Source organism: Euprymna scolopes, chromosome 18 (genome assembly GCF_053919585.1).
Source record: "Euprymna scolopes isolate OS-2025 chromosome 18, ASM5391958v1, whole genome shotgun sequence".
NCBI lineage: Eukaryota > Metazoa > Mollusca > Cephalopoda > Sepiida > Sepiolidae > Euprymna > Euprymna scolopes.
The window spans coordinates 64,583,690-64,608,157 of NC_136499.1; the positions used below are offsets into that span (position 1 = coordinate 64,583,690).

The 24,468-nt window shown below is 33.9% G+C and overlaps 1 protein-coding gene across 4 annotated transcripts in view; it reads right to left on the bottom strand.

Moving 5' to 3' along the window:
• LOC145297643 (uncharacterized) overlaps positions 1–23,110 on the bottom strand; it is a 39,365-nt gene extending 16,255 nt beyond the window's left edge. Inside the window, exons 1-3 of one of the 4 annotated variants that reach the window (XM_080143753.1) lie at positions 22,903–23,110; positions 12,987–13,464; positions 4,395–4,496 (exon numbers count right to left, since the gene is read on the bottom strand). In XM_080143753.1, the coding sequence (XP_079999879.1) occupies positions 4,395–4,496; positions 12,987–13,414 (530 nt within the window). In that variant the 5' untranslated portion in view covers positions 13,415–13,464; positions 22,903–23,110. Of the gene's footprint in view, positions 1–4,394; positions 4,497–12,986; positions 13,562–22,545; positions 22,704–22,902 lie in introns of those variants that run through there. The other 3 variants (XM_080143751.1, XM_080143754.1, XM_080143752.1) reach the window with 3 other exon arrangements.
• Between the last annotated feature and the right edge of the window lie 1,358 nt (positions 23,111–24,468).

Sequence of the window (24,468 nt, forward strand, 5' to 3'; positions counted from 1 at the left end):
GAAATTTTACATAAAATGTATTCAGACATAGCGTAAGCTTTTTAATCGGTCTATGGCCGAAAATTTGACTGCCAAGGGGTCAAAGTTCCAAAGATTTGACCTTTGCAGTCTCTAGCAAACTATTCAGCCAATTTTGGGTTTAAACATTTGAAATTTTACATAAAGGATATTCAGACATGCAGTAAGCTTTTTTAATCCGTTTTTGGACGAAATTTGGCTGTCAGGAGGTCAAAGTTGAAAGAGTTGACCTTTGCAGACTTTACTAAACTCTCCCGCCAGTTTTGGGTCTAAACACTTGAAATTTTAGATGTAGGTTACCTGAACAGGAGTTAAACTTTTTAATACATACATACATAAAGTTATGAATATTACATAGGGCCCGAGCAAAGCCGAGCTGAACTACTAGTAGTTTACTGAGGATTGTCCCATAAGAAAATCGAAAAATCTAACAGGGAGCGGGGGAGGGCAGAGCGGTAGCTCTAGATATATCTAAGGCTTTTGACAGGGTATGGCATGAGGGTCTCCTCAGGAAAATTAGATCATACGGTATCACTGGTAGAATACTTAACATAATTAAATCCTTCTTAGATAAGAGAAAAATCCAGGTTGTCCTCGACGGTCGTACATCTAAACAATATGATATAAATGCGGGAGTGCCCCAGGGGTCTATCCTTGGACCTCTACTGTTCCCGATATTCATAAATGACCTCTCCGACAAAATTGCCTCTGAGATGGGTATATATGCTGATGACACCACACTCTATAACAGGCACGACAGGAAAACAAATGAACACATATTCAAAGAAATAGCAGAAACACTAGAGGATGACCTCCAATCTGTAGTGGAATGGGGACAAAAATGGATGGTCATGTTCAATGCCGCCAAGACTAAACTAGTTTCATTCAATAATTACAAGAAACCTTCTCTACCACCAATAGCAATTGCCAACGACTCTTTATCTGAGAGTACGTCTTTCAAGCTCCTTGGCCTAACGTTCACAGGAAGCATGAGTTGGAACAATTACATCGAGGACATTGCCAGGGCCGCTGCAAGGAAGGTGGACTCTCTCCACCATGCTAGAGAACTACTAACACCCGAAATTATCCTGTACCTCTATAAGGCAACCATTCGCCCATGTATGGAGTATTGCTGTCATATTTGGGCGGGTGCATCGGCTACTAGTCTCTCGCTCCTTGACAAGGTTCAAAAGACAGTCGCAAATCTGATAGGCCCTGGACTGGCATCTAAGCTTCAGCCTCTGTCCCATCGAAGAAACGTTGCATCTCTCTGCCTGTTCTACAAGTATTTTAATGGTGAATGCTCTAACGGACTGCAAGCACTTGTGCCCCCACGACGGGAACACCCTCGACAGACCAGACAGGCTGCAAAATCCCACTCCCACACTGTAGAGATCCCTAGATGTAAAAGATCTTTCTACTCCAGTAGTTTCTTCCCCAGAACCGCTAGACTTTGGAATTCCATTCCAGGTCACTGCTTCCCCAACTGTAATGACGTAAAGAAGTTCAAGTGCATTGTGAACAGACATCTTGCTGCCCAAATCCCTACATAATGCCCCAGAAGTTGTTGCCCCTGATAGTAGCCCCTACACCAAAGTGGTAATGTGCCTTGTTTGGGGTGAAAATGTAATTAAAAAAAAAAATAATATGCAAATTAGTTAGATCTTTTGCAGATGAATGTAATTCCACAACCCGTACATAACAGAGTTGTATTTTCTTTTTAAATAAATAGAAAAAAGTGCAGATAGCCGAGGGTAGGGGCAGCCTTTTTCTGATCAGGATCTGATCGCTTTCTTTAAACACCACCTATGGTCAGATGCGACAGAAGAAGGCTGCATCGCGTGGTTTTTGAAAGAAGATGGATACATGTAGCAAGTCTGTACGAAGAGAGGCCAAATTTGAATATGTGTTCCCCGGCTAGGTGTGGAGCGCGCGCGGTTTCAGGGTTTCCGTTAGACCCCCGCCCTTTCCAATTTTATTTTCTTCAGCCTCTCACCCAGCCAAATAAATCTTGTTTCCCTTATTAGAAAGCCTCCAAACCCCCAGAAACAACATTTTTTTCTTTTGCCCCTCCCCCTCTCAAAACTCAACCCAGCTTGGAGGAGATCAAGTCTAACACTAACACCCCCCCCTCTCACCACCATTTTTTTCTTTTCTCCACTATCCAGGACACAACCCTCCCCTCTATTTAGAGGCTGCCCGCGAAACTCTGGTTCCTTTACAAACGAGAGTGGAACGGGTAGTCTAGCATTTCAGACGGGGTTGGGAGGGCCTTACTAACTAGGGTCCCCCCATGTCCCTCGACAGAAATCTTTTTTTTGTATTTTTTGATATAAATAAAAATGTTTTAAATTTGGGTTTTAGTATGACCCCCCCCCCACACACACACACCCAAATACAAATTTAAAAGGGAAACTATGATAAAAGATGCTGGCCGAGAGAGAAATTCTTTAAAATTTCTAACAGAGACGAGATGGACCAACTAACCTCACCATCCTCCCTTCTTTTTGAGTTAGCCTTGTGCCTAATTTTTTTTGTCCATTTTCCCCAATTGTGTTTTTTTCTTGTGAATAAAAGATTTAATAGATCAAAGTGTAGTATATGTTCTGATGCTACACTCGAGTCAAATTAATTGGTCCTTGGTTAATATAGGAGAAACCCTTCATACTGAGACAATTACTATTTTTGGATGCTGCCAGAGTGCCCTCTTTTTGCCCTTGTATTAGGGGAACTGGTTTTCCCCCACAGCAAAAACTACCTTGTATCACATTTGCTTTCGTGGGGAAACAAATACCTAAATAAATAGAAAAGAGTTTTTAATATGAATACAAAAAAAATTTACGGAAGTACAGATAAAATTTGGACTTCATTTGCTTTCTAGAGTTTAGATTTTATTTACTCCTTTTTTGTATTGTTGCATTGTTCTTTTCCTTTATCCCATTATTATTACCCAGAGAGGGAATTTGATAAACAAATCAATTTTTTTCTCGTTTTTAGTGACATGTCGACATTTTTTAAATAAGTCGATAATACTAGTACATTTACTAATTAAAATTTTTTTTTTTACTATTCCATTGGTAATGCTAACTTGATTTTTTAACTTCAATACATTCAGCATATTAATCTTTAATATATAATTTTTTGAACTACTGCATGCCACCTTTCCGAAAAAAAAGTCTGTTACCCGGACTTCACATTTCCACTGTTCATGAACACGGAGGAATAAAACTTTACCCCTTCCAACATAAACCTATTTTTCATGAATGAGAAGACATCGAAAAGATGAATCCAAATAAGATGATAGAATGAAATCTGCTGAGAACACAATACCGGGAGGTGACAGTGGCGAAGTTCTTAAAGACACAGACTCATAATCGGGGCGTGTCAAGTTCGAATCCATTTAGTTCAACAGAAACATTTTCACTTAGCAATGTTGCCCCCCCCCCCCGATGTCTTTCTAGAAATAATTCTAATTTGAATGATATCGGGGAAGCAACCATCTATTTTATACGAAAGCGAATGAATGATGCAAAACCAACCAAAAAAACATCGCGCGAAAGATTCACGGAAAAAATTTGTTTATTCTAGATAATAAAAAGTAAAGAAAGAGACCGTAGAAAAAAGATAGAACGTAATGAAAAATAAAAAGAGAAAATTAGAAAAAGAAAGAAAAAGAAAATAGAAAAGAAAAAGAAAATAGAAAAGAAAAAGAAAAAGAAAAGAAAAAGAAAATAGAAAATAGAAAAGAAAATAGAAAAGAAAAGAAAATAGAAAAGAAAATAGAAAAGAAAAGAAAATAGAAAAGAAAATAGAAAAGAAAATAGAAAAGAAAATAGAAAAGAAAATAGAAAAGAAAATAGAAAAGAAAATAGAAAAGAAAATAGAAAAGAAAATAGAAAAGAAAATAGAAAAGAAAATAGAAAAGAAAAAGAAAATAGAAAAGAAAAAGAAAATAGAAAAGAAAAAGAAAATAGAAAAGAAAAAGAAAATAGAAAAGAAAAAGAAAATAGAAAAGAAAATAGAAAAGAAAAAGAAAATAGAAAAGAAAAAGAAAATAGAAAAGAAAAAGAAAATAGAAAAGAAAAAGAAAATAGAAAAGAAAATAGAAAAGAAAAAGAAAATAGAAAAGAAAATAGAAAAGAAAATAGAAAAGAAAATAGAAAAGAAAATAGAAAAGAAAAAGAAAATAGAAAAGAAAGAAAAAGAAAATAGAAAAGAAAGAAATAGAAAAGAAAGAAAATAGAAAAGAAAGAAAATAGAAAAGAAAGAAAAAGAAAATAGAAAAGAAAGAAAAAGAAAATAGAAAAGAAAGAAAAAGGAAGGGAATGGAAAAAAATAGAAAAAGAAAAAAAAAATAGAAAGAAAAACCTACTCACCTGAACCATAAGAGAAAAGCGTGTCTATTTAGAATTTCAATTGAAAAATCCAGTTTTCGGACATGTTTCTTCCCACTGCATCTTGGGCTGATACTTTTTATTCTGGATTTTAAAAAATATAACTACAGTTTAGGACTCCATGTCCTTCAGCTATTTCCGTCGAAATAAACAAGGACAAAAACGCTTCACAAAAAAAACAAAAAAACTTGAAAACAATGTGAAGAACCGATCATCAGGAATGCCAAAAAGACAGTAAAGTTTTTGTTTTACTAATAAATTAGCACTCAAGAATAAAGCATAATACGATAGACAGTTGAATGGTGACGAATATTATGACAAGATTGAAAATATCCCCGTACCATCAACTCGAAACGATAGCGATTCTCCATTTGTCAGAGAAAACGCTGACATAAACTTAAACGTAGGAACCGCTGCGTTTTGCCATGCATGAGGCAAGAAAAATATGCCATCGTTTTCGATCTGCAACCAGATTCACCGCGTTCCCCAGTTTCTTTTTCCGTTGTTTCCAGTGCATTTCTGGTCTTCCTCTTTTTCAGGGGATCCATCGAAACGGTTCTTTCTGGGGGTCAATCTTAGGGTACGTCCGAGCCATTCTAGACGTCGTTTGCAGATTACTGACTATACCTACTGGTTAATGCAATTTATGACTTTCTTGATTGGTAATTCGATCGCTCGGATCTTTTTAAGGCACTTGGAATCAAACATATAATTTCTTCTCCTGTCGGATTTTAGATGTTCATGGAAAACAAGAACTAAAAGCCAAACTAGGGAACAAATGAAAAATTCGATGCTGCTGAAATTAAACTAGAGGTTCAATTTTTACGCTCCATCAATGGTCGTTGCCCCCCCCCCCCACGGAACTCATCCACCTTTGTCAGATTTTCTTTGGTAGTGTTACTAGATATGAACCTTAATCAACCCCACCAGAAAATTCAAGGCTCAGGGGTACCAGTTTAGTTGCCAATGTATCCACTATAGGTTTACTAGTATAAGGTTGGTGCAAAAATTTTTGTCGGTTTGTAACAGAGGCATTTTAAACCATGATTAATTTTAAACTTTTTTCTTTCAGATTATTAAAGCATCATTCATGTTTTCTGCAATAATCTCACCCATACTGACCCGAAAGTGACTTTCTTTTGTCAACAAAATGAAATCAGCTTCCATCAAGATAATGCTTGTCCTCACACAGCACTATTGACTAAAAATGTATGAAAATAGAATTGTGAAATCTTGTCCCTTTCTGTATATTCTTCTGACCTCAGATTATCACTTATTTCAAGATTACAAAACCATTTAGATGGTCTTAGGTTAGCATCATGAGGAGAACACGAGTTAGATTCATATTTCACATCCAAACATAGAGAACTTTATAAAACGAGGCATTTACAAGCTCCTTGTCAGATGGAATCAAGTTCTAGAAAGCAAATGTCGTTACCGTTATGAATAAAGATTTAATAAAAACAAAAGAAAAAAAAAATTATTTTTACAAGGCGAAATTTTACTCGGCAAAATCTTTTTCACTGGTTTGATAGTCGTTACTAGTAGCCAGTAAGAATGGAGACCTAGTTTGACAGAATGATATCGAGATGTCACTATTAAATCTTTTAAAAACATTCTGGACAATAAAACCATTTTCTTACCTTAGTGGGGCAGGTTATCTCAATATTCCATAAGAGTCTTTCCAAATAATGTCATCGGAAGCGGAATTTGCAAATCGCAGGGCCTTACTGAATGTTCGAGCCGAAACACCTAGGACTACACGTCGTGTGCCTTGTTAACTATGGGTTACTTGGTTATATTTGTGGCCGCGACAGTGTTGACACCTAGAACTACACCTGAGGGTCACACGGTTATACTTTGTTGTTCAATCCTAAAATACGCTTAAATATATTTTAATCCATGCAGGTTTCGTACTGATTATTAAAGAGCCCAATCTCTATTGACTATTATATATAGTACTGAATTCAAAGTTAAAAGAAAAAATTGACTTGCATGCCATCAGCTAGAATCGAAACCAAAACATTTGGCGTTTCCTACCATGTGAGCTATCGACAAATAGATAAGAAAGATTTAAAATTAAACTACTTCAAGCTATGAATGAACTTGCGCGTGCGCAAAAGTAATAGCAATACGTGAAACAATCTTTCATTTGGTGATACAAGCACCAAAATTGGCACAAATGGCGTTCAGAACATACATTTTAAGAAAAGAACGTTAGCCATCAGAAAATTGAAAATGGCTGCCAGTTTTCAAGATGGCTGCAGAAGCAAACCTGACAAATTTTAATTTTGGTGCTTGTATCACCAAGTGAAAGATTGTTTCGGCAATCTGCCCCACTATATGCAAATTCCGCTTCCAATGACATTAATACGAATTTGACAACGTTTGAATGATTTCTCATCTATTAGTTGTAATATTAAGAAAATCAAAAGAGGGTTTATTTTTAGGTACTTGAACAGAATAGACCTCAAAGAGTTTTACAGTTTGACTACAAATTTCGAACTTGTCTGAGATATGCAAACGATACATTCGTCTATACGAAATAAAAATAAGGCCGTTACAAAAAAGACAGTTCTGAACAAGCACCTAAAAGTGATGAACGAAATGAACAAACGAGTTAATTCTTACTATTTCACCTTCCATGGAATGTTGCATACGTTTCTGTTATGAAAACGGAAATAATTTTATTCTAAGTATAACCCTATGCTAAAAATTACGCTAACCGTAAGTATAGGTGGCAGCAGATCACCCTCTTACCTAAAAAAAAAAAAAAAAAAAATAATAATTTTTAAAAGATAAAAAATTACAATTTATCAATCACACCTCTATTTACAGTCTTCCTTCCGTCCACAAAACAAGTAAAAAAAAAAAAAGCATCGCCCTCTCCTCAACAATCAAAATATACAAATTGTTTGGAAAAAAAACGCACATTAAGTTTGTTCTTTTCTTCAAGTATTTTGGTTGCTAAATACATCAAAACTGAAATATCAGCTAGTGTTGAAATACTTTAAAGGCCTATTTTGCACAAAATGTTTAATTTATGACGTTTAGTAGATCTTAGGTATTTATTTTTGATTAGCAGAAGGATAGCGCACGGATTTTGTTATCCAACCTGCCACGACGGAAAGAGATTACCCCAAAAGGAGGAGTTACAAAGAGCGAATTAGAGTTATGGTTGAAAATTGCACCAAAAGGGAGCCAGCAAAAGAGGAATCGGAGCCTTTCTATTTTAATGACAGGTCCAGGAAAACAGCAGATAACCCTTTCAGTTAGAAAGGGTAGTCGCCGATGTGAAATGCATTTTTCTTGTAACAGAAAAAACAGTCAAAAATTTATGAAACAAACTGTAACGGGGATTATTTGGAGATATCTAGCGGATTGTTTAGATTAGAGTTTTTACCCAGGGTTCAAGGATGGGCTCCCCGGTGTATGAGGAAATTGTCAATGAGAACACTTGTTCTGCAGAAAGTTGCCCGATTGGGATGTGGGGGAAAGGTAGCTTATTATCCAATCAGGACGAACCAAGATATGACGGATTAGACGATGATAGGTTAGCTGGAGCACCCAGGTATGCTCCGACTCACACCAAACCTGCGTGCATAAGTCGTTGCAGAGCAAAAAGGATCAGTTTTGCAGGGAGTTCTGAAGCAAGTCTAGAGTGGGTTGACTTGGGCAAAACTGTCCACCGCCCCCACACCTCAGCCGTTCGAGTAAGCACTCGTCCTTTGACCGATTGAAAGCAAGAAATCAGTTGTTGAAAACTAGACAAAGTCCCCGTCCATTGACTATTGTAACTATCAGAAAAAGAAACTTGAAGTCGATATTTTATTTCTTTTAAGTTTTATTCTCCTGTGAAAAACTGTACATACTTATGTTTTTTTCCCTCTTTTGCAAATAATTAATTCCATACGAAAACTACAACCAGAGTCGTTTTGTTGTTGTTATTACTTTCAAGTGAACTCAAGAAAAAGAGACAACCAAGTTGAATGATCTTTCTTTTCAGCGGAAAAAGAAGAGATCATCAACTGTTGCATCCAACGTCATATCAACATTGTCTTCATGAAAGCGACTAGAACTGCATCACAGGGCCTTACTGAATGTTCGAACCGAAACACCTAGGACTACATGTCGTGTGCCTTGTTAACTATGGGTTACTTGGTTATACTTGTGATCGCGACAAGTTGCCTGTCATACTTGTAGCCAGCAGTGTTGACACCTAGGACTACACCTGGGGGTCACACGGTTATACTTTGTTCAATCCTAAAATATGCTTAAATATATTTTAATCCATGCAGGTTTCGTATTGATTATTACAACAGAGCCCATTCTCTATTGACTATTATATATAGTACTGAATTCAAAAGTTAAAAGAAAAAAATGACTTGCATGCCATCAGCTAGAATCGAAACCAAAACATTTAGCGTTTCCTACCATGTGAGCTATCGACAAATAGATAAGATTTAAAATTAAACTACTTCAAGCTATGAATGAACTTGCGCGTGCGCAAAAGTAATAGCAATATGTCGGCAAGCTGAATGGAAGAAGTATAGATGATTTCCCCTATCTTTGGAATGGCACTACATTTTACTGCAGTGAAAAGCAACGTTGAGGAGAGTAGAAAGTAGCCCTTGGGTTTCGACAACCTCGTAGCTCTCGCTTCCCTTTATACCCCTTTACTTCTTAGATTCCATGAACTATATTTCTGACAAAGAGGGAAGAATTGCTGTTTTCTGAGTCAGAATCTATCCATCGCACACACCGACCTACTTCCAACTAATTCTGTTTCTACTGACCTCGACCCCTTCACCCCCCCCCAAAAAAATACTGAGCGTTATTTTTGTTTATACAGTTAATATTTTAATTTGAAGAAATGAATATGTTTTACTGTCCACAGTCCTTCGAAAAAGTTGCAAAAAAAAAAAAAAAGAAAAAAAGAAATTAAATGTTACCAAAGGCAAAATAAGTTACTCTTCTACCTAACTGAATATTTTTTTTAGTGTCTTTAATGCAAACTATTTACTATTTATTCCGCTAAAAAACAAACAAACAACAAAAAAAACGTTTTCAAAGGGTACGTGACCACAAGAAAAAAATGGCCGCGTAACAAATACATTGTGGTCACTTTTTCTTGTGGTCGCGTACCATTTGAAAACGCTTGTTTTGAGCCGAACAACATTTTACATTAAGTAAAACACTAAAAACCTACCAAGTTAGGTAGAAGAGTAACTTATCTTGCCTTTGGTAACATTTATTTATTATATATTTGATTTTTTTTTTCGCCACTCTTTTCGAAGGACCGTGAACTAGCAGTGTCAGAAATTTCGTGAAAATAGTGAATAATTCCACCCCATCTTTCCAAGCTTATAACTCCTCGAAAAATGTAATTCAAGCCCTAATTTTTTTTTCAATTAAAGGAGTAAGGACCAAGGTTTTATTTAAAAAAAAAACAAAACAAAACAATGTGTTTTTTTTTTTTAAAAAAGGTTTTAAACTTCGGACTTTACAGGTAAATTTCTAAAAAACTGATTTTTTTTTTTGTTTTAAATTTGAATATATTATTTATTGACCTTTTCTCTTCAATTTGTGATATATAAACCTATTAAACATAAATTAATTATTTACTTTTTAATAGACATTTCAAAATGAGAGGCGTAAATTATTCGACCCCCTATCTTTCTAAGCTTATAACTCCTCGAAAAATGTAATTCAAGCCCTAATTTTTTTTTCAATTAAAGAGCAAGGACCAAGGTTTCATTAAAAAAAAAAAAAAAGACAAAAAGAAAAAATGTGTTCTTATAAAATAAGGTTTTAAACTTCGGATTTACAGGTAAATTTCTAAAAAACTGATTTTTTTTTTTGTTTTAAATTTGAATATATTATTTATTGACCTTTTCTCTTCAATTTGTGATATATAAACCTATTAAACATAAATTAATTATTTACTTTTTAATAGACATTTCAAAATGGGGGGGGCGTGAAAATGGGGGGGGCGTGAAAATGGGGGGGGCGTGAATTTAAAAAAAACGTTTGTCTAAAATATTATATTCGGTTTATTGGAAAGAACATAAAATTTCACATTGACCCTGAAAATATCGTAAAAATAGAATCAATAGAAAAATTTTGATAGATTTTTAAAATTTAAAAATTTAAAAATATTGAGTTTAAAAATTGAAAAATATTGAGTTCGGAAAATTCATTACTGTTTTAAAAAAAAAATAAAAATATTTTTATTACTTTTAAAACAACTGTAATAGTTTATTTTGGAAGTATAATCCATAAAGAAAATAAATAACCCACTTTTAACAGAGAAATTACGAGATTTTTATATTGTATTCGCAGTTTCGTGTTAGGGGTGTCAAAAATTCCTACAAAAATTCTGATACTGCTAACCGTGAACAGTAAAACATACCCGAAGAAATTAATATTTTTAGGTCTATAGATTTTAATAATGTATTGAAATTTCGAAGGCCTATGGACATTAAAACATATCCATTTCTTCAAATTAAAATATTACCTTTATAAACAAAAATAATGCTCAGTATTTTTGGAGGGGGTGAAGGGGATGAGGTTATAACGATGGGAGGAAGAAGTAGAGATTAAAAAAAAAGCAGGTGCATTTGATTGAAAATAAGCAGACAAGGAGATAAACTGCCAGAGAGAGAGAGAGAGAGAGAGAGAGAGAGAGAGAGAGAGAGAGAGAGAGAGAGAGAGAGAGAGTTGTATAAAAAAGAGCAAAGGGAGGTCAAACGATATACAGCGAGAGAGTGAAAATGATAGACATAAATTTGAGTTAATTGCAAATTACGGCCAATTAAGATGGAAGTTCTTTTTTCAACCAATCCTGAAACAGGATATTTTAGCATGTATTTTGCACGATTATAAATAAATATAAAAAGAAACTCCAGAGAAATAAACTTAAAATGACCTTTACTTAAGATAAACTAATTGTGAACGTAGTAGACAATCCAATTTTTCACAAAGGCAACTCTATGAAATAAAAAAACTCATAATCAGATTTTGAACAAACGACACACGCGTCTAATTCTTCATCGACTCGTTCGTTGTGTTATTGTATCTTTTGTTTATTTTATTTATTTATTTATTTATTCATTTTGCGGCGTTGGTTTTAAAGTGAAAAAAAAAAAAAAATGGTTGCGTCTACCGTTAAATTAATAATAATTTAAAAGAAAGGGAGGGAACGCATTTTTTTTTTTTCGAGAAACAAAATCCTTTTGTTGTACATATAAAAAAGCAACACAAAATAAGAGCAATGTTTTATTAAATAAATGCATGGTGTTATCAACTTTATTATGTTTTCACACACGCAACCAACTGTTATGTGTATACTTTTTTTTTGGGGGGGGGGGGCATTCGTGCGCTATAGTTTCAGCATTAAATGACACGAAAAGAGATCTCTATTTACTTGCCTCCCCACAAGGGCAATATTAGACACAGGATCATTTTACATGGTGGCCAATTCAGCATCCCCCACCCCCAAAAAGGGAAGAAATACTCTAGATGGGACAAAAATAAAATTGCTCCAGTCAAGAAAAAATTTCTCTTCTTTGACCAAGTTCGAAAGTCAGGGAAAGGCGTCATAAAGGGTTCGACAGTAAAAACAGAAAAACAAAACTGTAGCAGTCACAAATAAATATCTATTTTACGAAAAATAAAATCAGAAATGAAGATAATATATATTTTGTGGAGAGTTGCTGCTTATCAGGGCCTGAATGCAACTCGAGGATAAGAGTTAATGAATGCAAGATGGCGTTAATTATGTAAATTGGGTAGAATTTGATTATTTAAGGGGACGGCTCAACAAGAACTTGTTTACATTATATTTGAAGGCTAGCATGTTGTATTCAACCGGGAAGCAGACCAGCAGAACAGTGTTCCACGGGCAGGCAATTCTGTGAAAGAAGCATTGTTCATGAAATTTGCGTTTAGATTTAGGCACAGTGGTTGTAGCTAGTCGAGTGTTTTTTTTTGTGAAAGTTTGGCAAGGGGGGGGGCATAGATTGGATTTCAGTCGAGCTGAGCACTTGCTATGAAACATTTGTAACAAATAGGTTTCCAGAGGATTTCAGTACTTTGGGGAAAATCCCTAGCCAGTTTCGGAAATGACCGAAGTGACGATTTGAGAAGCGTGAAAAATGTGAAAAGGCAAACGACACTAAGCATACAAAGACCTAGGTTAGAGTTTTTAAGAATTTACTCTCTGTATAAAAGATGCTTTAAAACAAAAATAACAAAATTGTTTTTAAATCATAAACGTCTTCGGTCATTTCCGAAATTGACTCGGAATTTTTTGTCAAGTATCAAATTGTGATACTTATGCAGAATACGGACAGTGCTTAAATGATGCTATCATAAACCCATATTTGATATACGGAGAGGAGGGAGGGCTCTTAAAACAAAAAAAAAACTATTCTTACTTTCACCTAACAAAAAGATATTGCACAATTGAATTTAACTTGAAAATCATTTTTTAAAAAAATAGCACAGTTGGTATTCTACATAAGTATGAAATAAAATAATTTTAAGAATATTTAGGATGAAGAAGGTGGTTACCGTTTCTGTTTATCCTGGGAGTACGAGTTACTATCGACGGCTCTGCAACCTGGAGTCGGAGTCAGATTGAAGTCCGAAACATCGGAATCTTCATTAGGAGTGGAAAACTGGTCACTGCCACTATCCGCCTCCGGCGAAACGAAAGAATTCTTGCTATTGTAATACTGAGATCGAAAACAATTATCCTCATCACTGTCAATGTTCATTATCGTCTTGGCGGCGTCCCGGCGATCCTTTATTCGGCGACTCCGTTTCAAAACGGCTGATTGATCCACATTCAACAAATCTCCGATGGGTTCGACGATTTTCGGACAGACATTGCTATTCTGTTCGATCAATTCTTTTGTTTTCGTTTTTTTGCTTGTCAAGGAGAAACGATTATTGTTTTCTTTACTTTCGATTTTATCATTGTCATTATTTTCCGTCATGGTCAAGAAATTGAAATGTTGGCGGGTCCACTGCGGCCTGAACTATATCTCTGAAAAAGATAAATACACGGCATGCATCAGTATTTAGCTAAATTCAAAAATAATTATTGACACGAGACTCGGTATTTATTTATGTATACACTTTTTTTTTTTTTTTTTTTTTCCTCGTTTAAATTCAAAACTGACGCTAATAAAATTCGAAATGTTTCATTTCGGTTTCGCGTGAGTACGTGCGAAGAAAATATTATTCGTTTCACTAACGAATTTTTGAATAACTTTTGAACTCGAGCCTTTTCCGGGCATTTTAGTTTTTTTTTTTTTTTTTTTGCCTAAAACAAAAACAAACAGACCGAAAAAGTGGCGCAAAACAAATAAATGTTATCAAAGACAAGATAAGTTACTCTTTAATCTCCCTGGATTAGTTTTTGGTGTTTTAACTTATTTTAAAGCGTTTATTAAGTTTGACACAAAAGTTGTGCTGAGAACTTAAATTAAATCAAGATGGTGGACATGACGTTATGATTTTAAGAGTCTCAATAATCTCTCAAAACTCGAAAATCCAAACAAAATACTGATAGAAATTCACCCAGTAAATGTCACGGTGATATTTAGTGGCTGGACTGATACTATTTTATTTATTTTCAAGTTTTGATTGATTATACCAAGACTCCAAAAGGTGCCAGCTTCATGTTTGCCATTTTGTGCTCGTTTTAACTTAAGTACTCGGCATTACTTGCGTTTTAAGCTAAAAATAAGTTAAAACACCTAAAACTTATCCAGGTAGGTAGAAAAGTAATTTATCTTGACTTTGGTAACATTTATTCGTTGTATATTTTTATAGACTACGTTTTCGGTTTGTTGTCTGATAAAAACAATGCACCATTTTTCTTTTTTTTTTTTGTCTGAAAAATTTGTTTGGGTGCCACATTTTAGCAATTCGGGGAAGGATCATTTCCTAACAGGTGTTTTGTTTATTTATTGCGTAAATATTCGAGATTTATTGTTTTTACTGGGAGGGGAGCACCGCGCACCGTTTATTAATCCTGAAAAGCCATTAGAGGATAAGGATCAATGAGTTTTGGGTAGACTGAAACAACAACCCGATGAGCGATAATAGCGGAACTTGGGTAGGATTTGAGTATTTAAAAGAGCAGCTCAACAAGAACTTAATTACGTTAAGTTTGAAAGCAATCATGTTAGAGTCAGTTGGGAAACAGCATCGCGACAGTTTTAGGAAAAAATTTAATGAAATGTTCGTTTAGTTTTAGGCACTGATAGGAAATAAAGGGGTATAAAGTTAGTTAAGTTTTGCAAGATTCGCGATGCTTATTCAAAAGTCCCAATATTACAAAACGAAAATAAAGAACCATTTATATGATGCATGTACCAGAGATGAAACAAAAATATCGTATCCCCCCCCCAAAAAAAAATCACGTAAATTGATCTAGTTTTATCTTATTTAAATAAATTAAAAAAAAAATTAAATGAACTTGAGCTTTTCAGATGTCAGCATATTAAAAATGGCTTTCTAAAATCTCGCAAGTTTAAATTATTTGGAGTTATTTTCCTTGTTTTCATGATGGCGTAACGATATCGTCGCTCTTCGTTTGGTTAAAAAAATTAATTTTATTTATTTAAGAATCATTTTTTTAATAGGATATTTTCTTCCGTTCACGAATGCATAAATCATAAAGATAACATTTTTCATAATTTTTTTTTTATAATAGGGGAAATTCTAGACATTTCAAATTTGCATTAAATATGATCTATGGTCATTAGACATAAATTAATGTAAATTCTTTTGATTTAAATTTCTTCGGAAGATCCCCTAGCTTCACCCTTAAATTTTCCAAATTAGAACAAGAATTCTGGACATAAGGTTTAATGGCACTATTTTTTATTTAAAACTTCATAAAATTGGTACCAAACTGTTGTATTTGGTGAATTCATTTATCCGTTCATAAATCTATTTTCTCTTTCAATGGAAAAGAAAAACGATTAAAAAACAAACAAAAAAACCCCCCAAAAAACAAAACCACACAATTGATATATGCATAAAAATTTGGTTTTAAATTTAAAAAAAGGCGTTAATTATAAACGCTGTTGAAAATATTAAATTCAGTAAAAACAAAAAAAAAAAAAAACAAAGAAATTAATTTTAAAAATATTATCTGTTAGATGCTTATGTCGATTTTATTCGATTTTTCTTATTCAGGTGATTAGCATTCGATTTTATATATATATATATATATATATATATATATATACATACACACAGACATTACCACTTATCAAGGCCAAGAGGTTACTCGAGGATAAGGGTTAAAGAGTGTACAGTAGTAAAATTGGACAATATATTAATCGTTAGTAATGGAAAATCGGTAAATTTGTTGACTTAAGTCGAACGGCTCATCAAGAACTTGTTTACGTTGGACTTGAAGACAACCATATTGTAGTCAGCTGGAAAGCAGGAAAACGGAAGACAGCTCCACAGGCGTGCAGTTCTAAGGAAGAAACTTTGTTCATGGAATCTACGCTTAGGTTTAGGCACAGATAAAGAGTGGGGGATTATTGATAGTGTTTTCAGCTAGACGAGTGTTTCTTGTGAAAGTTTAGCGAGGGGGGGGCATAGTTTGTAGCTCAGTCGAACACTTCGCATAAAAATAACAATAAAGCAGAGACAAACTCGCAACATCTCTTCTGTGAGATAGAGGTTACAGGAAAGAGAAAAGGACATCCCCTACGAAGCTACGAAGTCTATTTTGAACTCTATCAAGGCAGGATATATATATATATATATATATATATATATATATATATATATATATATATACTATTATATAAAAGGAACATTGCGTGCACGAGTTCGTTCCGTATGGACTCCGAAACGATATATATATGATGAGAATAATAGAAATACTATTCCGACGAGATATAGAGACAAAAAAGTAACAAACTAAGCTATGTATTCATCAACGTTTCGTCTTTATTATAAGTCTTCTTCTGGATGAATGAAATTAAGAAAATAAAATACCAGTACAATATTTGAAAATATATCTTTGTTGTAATGAAATGTCTGTCTATTTTTACTTGTTTGCTGTTGTTTAAAAAATAAAAAATAAAATCGATTTTTCTAAGTGTTCGATTTTTACCTAGCTGAGCAAGTTTAACTTATTTTATTTTTTAATTGCCCTTCAACTAGCCAACCTTTCTTTAAAAGTAGATAATTTAATTGAATTGGATTTATGGATATTGAGACAAGCCTGCATACCAGTTACTGATGTTTGTTTTAAATAGTGTCGCCAATAGAAAATTTAAAATAAGTTATGGTTGATTAAACAAATGAGTTATATATGTGTGTGTGTGTGTGTGTGTGTGTGTGTGTATGATTATAAATAACCATATTTGCATATATGGCATTTGCTTCGTCTTTACATGCGTTAGTCATTTCCAATGCTCCCCACCACCCTCATCATAGTTTTCAGGTTAATCGTCGGCGACACCCAAACTACGTGGGCCCGAAGATGACTTTTCAGGCCAACGTTTAACTTGCACAGTCGGTCACACATATGGCAGACAAAGTTGTGTGTTGAAATTTGTTTCATTTCTGCGTCCATTTTTTTTTTCTTTCTTTCTCCCTCTGCTCATGGCATGTGCTTTCTGTGGTTAATGTAAACCGCTTTTCATTACAAGCCTCAGGTTTCCAACTGTTTAATTCAATGGGCAAAACGAACATATTGCTTTTCCGAAGGTTTCTCTTGAGTTCAGCATGATCGATTCTTTTCCTCGCAAAAATTTCAGATCCCCCTTTAACTGGCTTCCTCCATTCATACCGCCATTTTGCCAGGGTCTCCCAGTTATGAACATGAATTTTGAAAGCTTTAAAATCGTCTTTCATGCAATCTTTCAAGCGCTTTTTTGGTCGATGTTGAGGACGTTTCCCAGTTTTAAACTCGCCACAAAACAACTGCTTAGGCAGCCTTACATCCTCCATTCGAACATGACCTACTCAGCGCAACCAGTTCCTTATCACCATTGTTTCGATGCTCAAACACTCAGCCTACCCAAGACTATCCGTGTCAGGTGTCAGTGACTGCCATTTCACATTTAGAATTCCCCGCGGCATTTCTGATGGAATCTTTCGAGTTGCTTCAAGTGCCGACGTTGTGTTGTCCAACATTCAGATGAGTAAATTAAAACTGAAAGTTCACAGGTCGAGTAAATACTGATCTTGGTTTTGACAGAGATGCCACGATCACACCACAGCCGCTTTTCTAGTGTTCCAAATGCCGTACTGGTTTTCTGGATGCCAAGAAGTATCTCAGCATCCAGAGAGCCATCTCTGGAGATTGTGTTACCTAAGTACACAAATGTGTCCACAACATCCAACCTACTTTCACTCACATAGATATTTGATTCAATGTGTAGCGCACTACTGAACATCACTTTTGTCTCTTTAATGCTGATAGTTAAGCCAAACTTACTGTTGATTTTATATGTCGGGCTTTTCTGCTTGTGTGGTAATAAAACTTCTCAAATACACTTTGATGAAAATCGCGCGTTCCTTCTTTCATCGTATTTTTCGATTATCAATATTATCGAAGACATACCGATACAATACCTAAGAACACTGACAGGCGCATAAAGCACATTTGTGTAATTTTTTTTTTTTAAATCGGCTCAGCCGTTTCAGAGTCCATAGAAAACACACAGAGAGACACAAAGTTCCTTTTATGTAATAGTAGATAGATAGACAGATATAACCTATTTCTTTAATCAACTATAACTTATTTTATTACTATATAACTTATTTTATTATTGTATATATATGCACATATATACACATACATACATACATATACACGTGTGTGTGTGTTTGTTCACTGAAGAATCGGTATATTGAATATGTGTTTGAAGAGTCGGTTGTATTCTGTATCTTTAAACCTGCGGGTTGAGTTTCTACTGTTTTCATGAAATCGCTGTATAATGTTATATGGAGTCCATGTGTATGGACTAAGATAATGTACGTATCCATGTAGTATTAGTTCGTGAGACTGGCAGAGTTTATATTATTATTACTAATACTACTATTTAGAATGTTTCTGAGGGTGTGTATAATTATCTCTTGAATAAGTTTGTGACGAAGTATCGCCATATTTTTTAAATAAAAGTTACTAGCAGTGCAGCCCGGCTTTGCTCGAGCCCTATATATTGTTCATAACTTTATGTGCACACACACACACACACACACACACACACACACACACATGTGTGTATATATATATATTAAAAAGTTTGACTCATGTCCAGGTAACCTATATCTAAAATTCCAAGTGATTATACCCAAAATTGGCGAAGGAGTTTGGTAAAGTCTGAAATGGTCAACTCTTTCAACATTGACCTCTTGGCAGCCTTATTTTCGTCCAAAAACCGATTAAAAAGTTTGCCCTATGTCTGAATACATTTTATGTAAAATCTTAAATATTTAGACCAAAAATTGGCGGAGTAATTTCGTAGAGACGGCAGAGGTCAATTTTTTTAAAACTTTGACCCCAATTTTGACCCCTTAACATTTATTGTTTTGGCTCAAATCAAATTAAAAAGTTTGATCCATGTCCAAGTAACCTACATCTACAATTTTAAGTGTTTAAACACAAAATTGGCAGAGGAGTTTCTGTCTGAAAACTGATTAAAAAGATTTTCCCAAATCTCAATACCCCTTATGCCAAATGTCGAGTCTGTAGACTGGAAATTGACAGAGTAGTTTGGTAGGGAAATGTACACACAGACAATTTCACTTTTATAGATATATAGATTATGCGGCTGTTGGTGTTGTTGCTCTAGTGCCTACTACTGCTATCTCTCTCTCTCTCTATATATATAGGGAAAAATCTTCAACTGTGTCTTTTTTCCGAACATATATCTGTCTCTGATCAGTGTTTTATGAATTTCCGCCATCCAATGAAACACGTGTAAGACGAATTATACTACTAATAAAATAACATGATTGTGATATAAATGCATCTTTGGTTTTGTATGTTTACTTCCGATATATATATATATATATATATATAAGCATCTAATAAGAATAAATGTATAATTTTAGCTGTTTCTCCAGTGGTTCGGGTCGTTGCTAATGAAGCCAGACATGACTTCTGTTGCCGGCTTCGACTCTTTCGACTGGCGTTAATTGTGACACCTCGCACTGATGATTGCCGAAAAGATCAAACACTAGTGTCTGTAGGTATTTTATAATTATTCTAGTAAAAAAAATAATATCAGTCCCTTTAAGAAACCTGTTTCTTATTGTTGAGCACTTTCAGTTGTAATAAAGTCGGTCAAATTAGCTAATACGCGCAGATCGTCATATAATAAGATCACTCTGACTGACGCTAAAATCATTTAAAAAGAATAAATGTCTTATTTCAACTGTTTTCCTCGTGGTTTACGGTAGCCTAGTGGTTCGGGTCGTTGCTAATGAAGCTAGACATGATTTTTCTTGGCGGGGTTCGAATCTCTCGACTGGCATTAATCGTGACACCCTGCACTGCACTGATGATTCCCGAAAGGATGAACACTAGTGCCTGTAGGTATTTAATGATTATTATAGTAAATAATATATATATATTGGAAAAAAAATGTGAAAGTTTAATCTGCAAAACTCTTATACACGAATCGAGCACTTTTGGCTGTGGATATATATTTTTTTTTAATTTAAATGATAATAGAAAAGATAACGCAATGGTTAGAAGTTCGGAATGTTAAAAAAAAAAAAACCGACAGTCTCAATCTCAATCTCAAGCAGGTTTCCCCACATTGAAAATCTGATACAGGGATAGTATGTGGAAGAGTACATTCGTGTAGCATTGTAGCACACACTTAAAAAATCATACCATTTTTTTCTTTTAATGAATGTAAACAAAGGAGTTTTTACTACGTATATTTTTCTTTCTTTTTCTTTTTTTTTTGCGAGGTGCAGTGTAAATGCTTATCTACATCTCTTTTACGCATTTCAGTTCCTCTAGAAACGTGTAAACACAAAAACAAAAACGCTTGTTCCGAAACTATTATTACATAATATTCAATAACATTATTTGAATAAATATGGAATACATTTTTTAATTCAGTATTTGATTTATTTGGGGCCGATTTTAAGATCCTAAATGTTGAACTCTGTCATTCCATTTGCAAAATGATTCCTATTTGAACCGATGTTGAACTAATTGTATAATTTTCTTCATTTATACAAATTTTGTATTATTATATTATGATTGTTATGAATAGGATAGCATGATGTGTATGAGTAAATAGTAGGCACCGCCAAAACTGGGGGGGCAGGTCAGTACTTTTTGACGGACCGTCTTTTTAAAAATCTACCAAAAATCAGGTAATTATCCGATCAATACGAAATTTTCAGCGATTATTAGGAGAAGAATGAACTTTATAACAGTGTACTTATTTTTCATAAACGATATTTATATATATATATTTTTTTGCTTACAAAACCCCCCCTTGTTTTGAAGTGGGAACAAATATGCTTAAAATAATCATCTGAAACTGAACAAAACATATTGTGTTGTTGTAAGGGACAGAATTATAGATTAAAAAAAAAAAAAAAAAAAAAAATTGTTTGCATACCTTATTTTGACGTCTGAATATCAGAACTTCGATTGTGTTTAATTATCCCGCTTTTGAGTTTTGAAGTGTGAGATTCGGTGAATATGTTAAGTAAAATAATTAATTTAAGTTAAGCAAAACAAAAAAAAATTTTTTTTTTATATTTATACGAAAAAAGCCATTTTAAAATTTTTGATAAATAAATTAACAATTTTTTTTTAGCGAGCCGAATAATGCATGACCATTATTAAACAGAGCATGCTTTGAATAATCGATACAAAAAAAAAAAATTCGATAAATATTGTGCCCTTTGTGTTAAAAATAGCATCATTTTTTTCGATCTCGTTTGAAAACGTTTGCCGCCTTTCGACTACGGTGGACCAAACGCGCTGAAATAATTTCTTTTTATTCTGCTTTAAATTGCCCCCTCCCCCCATTGTGGGGAGCCTGGCCCCCACACACATACACATTAAAAACCAAACTCATACAAATGGTCACCCATCTGGTACTGGCCAGCCTCAGCTTAATAATACATTGAAATTTTCGTCACTGAAAAATAAGTTTTTTTGGCCTGTTTAGTCTTCCATAGTTTTCGTCTCATCGAAAGAAAACGTAAACAGAGTCGATCTGAACTCTTCGGCGACGCGAAATATCTGGTTACATATATGAATAAGTGGAATTATTTGAAATTCAGGTACTTATATTATAATATTTTTGCATATTCTCTTAGAAAATCATCCTAAATCTTAGTTAGACAATAAATGAATAAATAAATTATTTCAAAAACCCTTTTTTTTAAATATTTAAGTACGTTTTTTGTGCAAGACAAAAAATAACAATTGTTAACTTTTTGGGAAAATTTAACATTTAAAATTGAATTAAAAATAGTAGAAAAAGTTTTACATTATTCTGTTTTCTATATGATAAAATTCAGGGTTTTATCTTTCTGGAAAAAAAAAGTTACTCAGAAATAATGGATTTTAATAAATGTAATTTAGTTTTAAAAAACAACAACAACTTGATTTTGCGGCCATTTTTGGCGGTGCCTAGTAAATAGGATTCCCCCCCCCCATACCCCCTATTACTTCTCCTAGTTTTCATTTACAAATATTTTTGAAATATGGAAAAAGAAAAATTGTATATTCGCATTAAAAAAAACAGTCGAAACTAGTGTTGGACTTCTAAAGAAATCAAAGCTTGAATATGTATGCACATATGTAGCCAATAATATTTGTATGAATAAAGAAAGATATACTATGATACAGCTCTACTTGTTATTGAGCACTATTTTAGAAGTGTCGGAGTTTCATTGGATTAATATTTAGGAAACCATAGCAATATATATATATATATATATATTATATATATAAGTTTTATTTAATTAAATGCAATGAGAAATCTTGTGTCGTTTGTCAATGAAGTCAAAATACACTTAAATAAGATTGTGATGGTGGGGCAATTAACTGTTTTTTTTAATGCTTAGAATAATTTAAGTAAGAAAAGTTAGCACTTACTTGGATTTGAACCCGTTACTCGAACACAAGTGGGCGATGAAATGTCTAGAGACCAACCACAAGAAATGGTAAGACGAGGCAGATTACAGGTAATTCGAGAACTGGGTTCATACAAACTAATATGAAGGCTTATTTTATTTTAAATTTATTTATTTGGTTTGTTTAGCCCTTCCTCTTCCCATTACAAATGATCTGCCCCGATGAAGCGTTTTGGGTGGGTATAATTTACATACGAACAAAATACCATTTCATTGGATAACATATTTGTAAAACGAATTGATTTGCATAAAATTTACTGAGAAAAAAAACAAAAAAAACAAAAACAAAAACAAGAAGATAATAAACGAGTTAACGCACCGCGGTTTTACTTGGGCTCCAAAGCCAACAAGGCATACACCGTTTTTGAAATGACCTTTTCCTTGTTGGTTGATGTTAAGACTGCGACATCTTATGTCAGTCCTAGAAGGTCCACTTTTCCTGGCCTTTGCCTTCCGTCTTTCGAGTGGGGGTGGAGGTAAATTTATTTGCTTACTGTCTGCTCTTCTACCGGGGAATGTCGACCTTGTGTCATATCTTCCTGCGGTGAGAAGGAAGTAAATAAGAGCATAACGGCTTTTTTTAAAACTCCGGTACCAAAATCAACAGTCTAGACCAGTGATGTCCAACCTTTTTATCCCATGGACTACAGATCCAAGGGGAATGTTCTGTGGACCACTTCATTAAATTACTGCAAAATACATTTTACAAAATCGTTTATTTATTAACTGTGATCAAATCAGTTTTTTTTTAATTTTACACAAAAATTGTATAAAAGTTGTTTACAAATGTCATTTTTTAAAATCAAAATTGCACAATTAAGTTATAAAATTTTATAAAAGTTATGAAATAAAATCTTAAACAAGGAAAATTCTTCAATATATATATATATATATATATATATATATATATATATATATATATATATATATACACATAAAATGATATTTTGTATTGGACTTAACATGTTTAAAATTAAAGATATATATATATTTTATAACTAAATCAAGCTGTGGGCACCCGGTGTTTCATATGGACCCCGTTGAACATCACTGGTCTAAGCCATTCTTATTTCTTACTACCTGGAGCGCACCCTATCGAGGAATGCGGACAGGGCTGCCCAGGCAATTTTTAATAGGTCAGAGTGCTCCTCTTTTAGGAACGCTGGCTTGACTCTCCTCCACCTTCCAACCTTGTGCCACATCTTCCGATGGTTGAAAAGAAGTAAATAACAGCCTTAATGATAATAGGTTTCAGTAATATTAAAATGTCTCGTCGAACCGATTGGTCGTCTGTATTCAATTAATACTTCCAGCCAGAACCGGGGTTATATACTTCCGTTTAGCAGGACGTTTTATCTGTTCCGGGTTTTATTTTGTGATCCTTTCCTTGTGAGAAAATATTTTCTACAGTCACTTATTGGAATACGAAAATATTTGATTTTTTTTAAGTGCTACATCAATCTGTCCAAAGCTTAAATCCAGCAAAATCGTCATTATCGAAAATCGCTTTGATAACTTGTATTTATAAAACAATACTAGTGGGAAGATCCGACATTGCTCGGGATTGAATGAGAATTACTACTATATACTTGTACTCATAACCTTATATTACGTTTTTGTTTTTTTACTGTCCCCATTCTTCCGTTTCATCCTTTTATATAATCAGAAGCTTAAATGTTGGAGAACTCGGTACTTATACACGATACGGACCGTACTGAAATAGTTATTATTTAAAACCCATTCTTAATAGTGGGAGAACGTTTTGTAGCTATTCTATACATTCACCTAACAATTTTAGAAACAAAAATATTCTAAAAATTGAATTTAAGTTGGAAATCCTGTCAAATTTCACGGTCTGTATTCTGCATAAGTATCGAAAACTCTC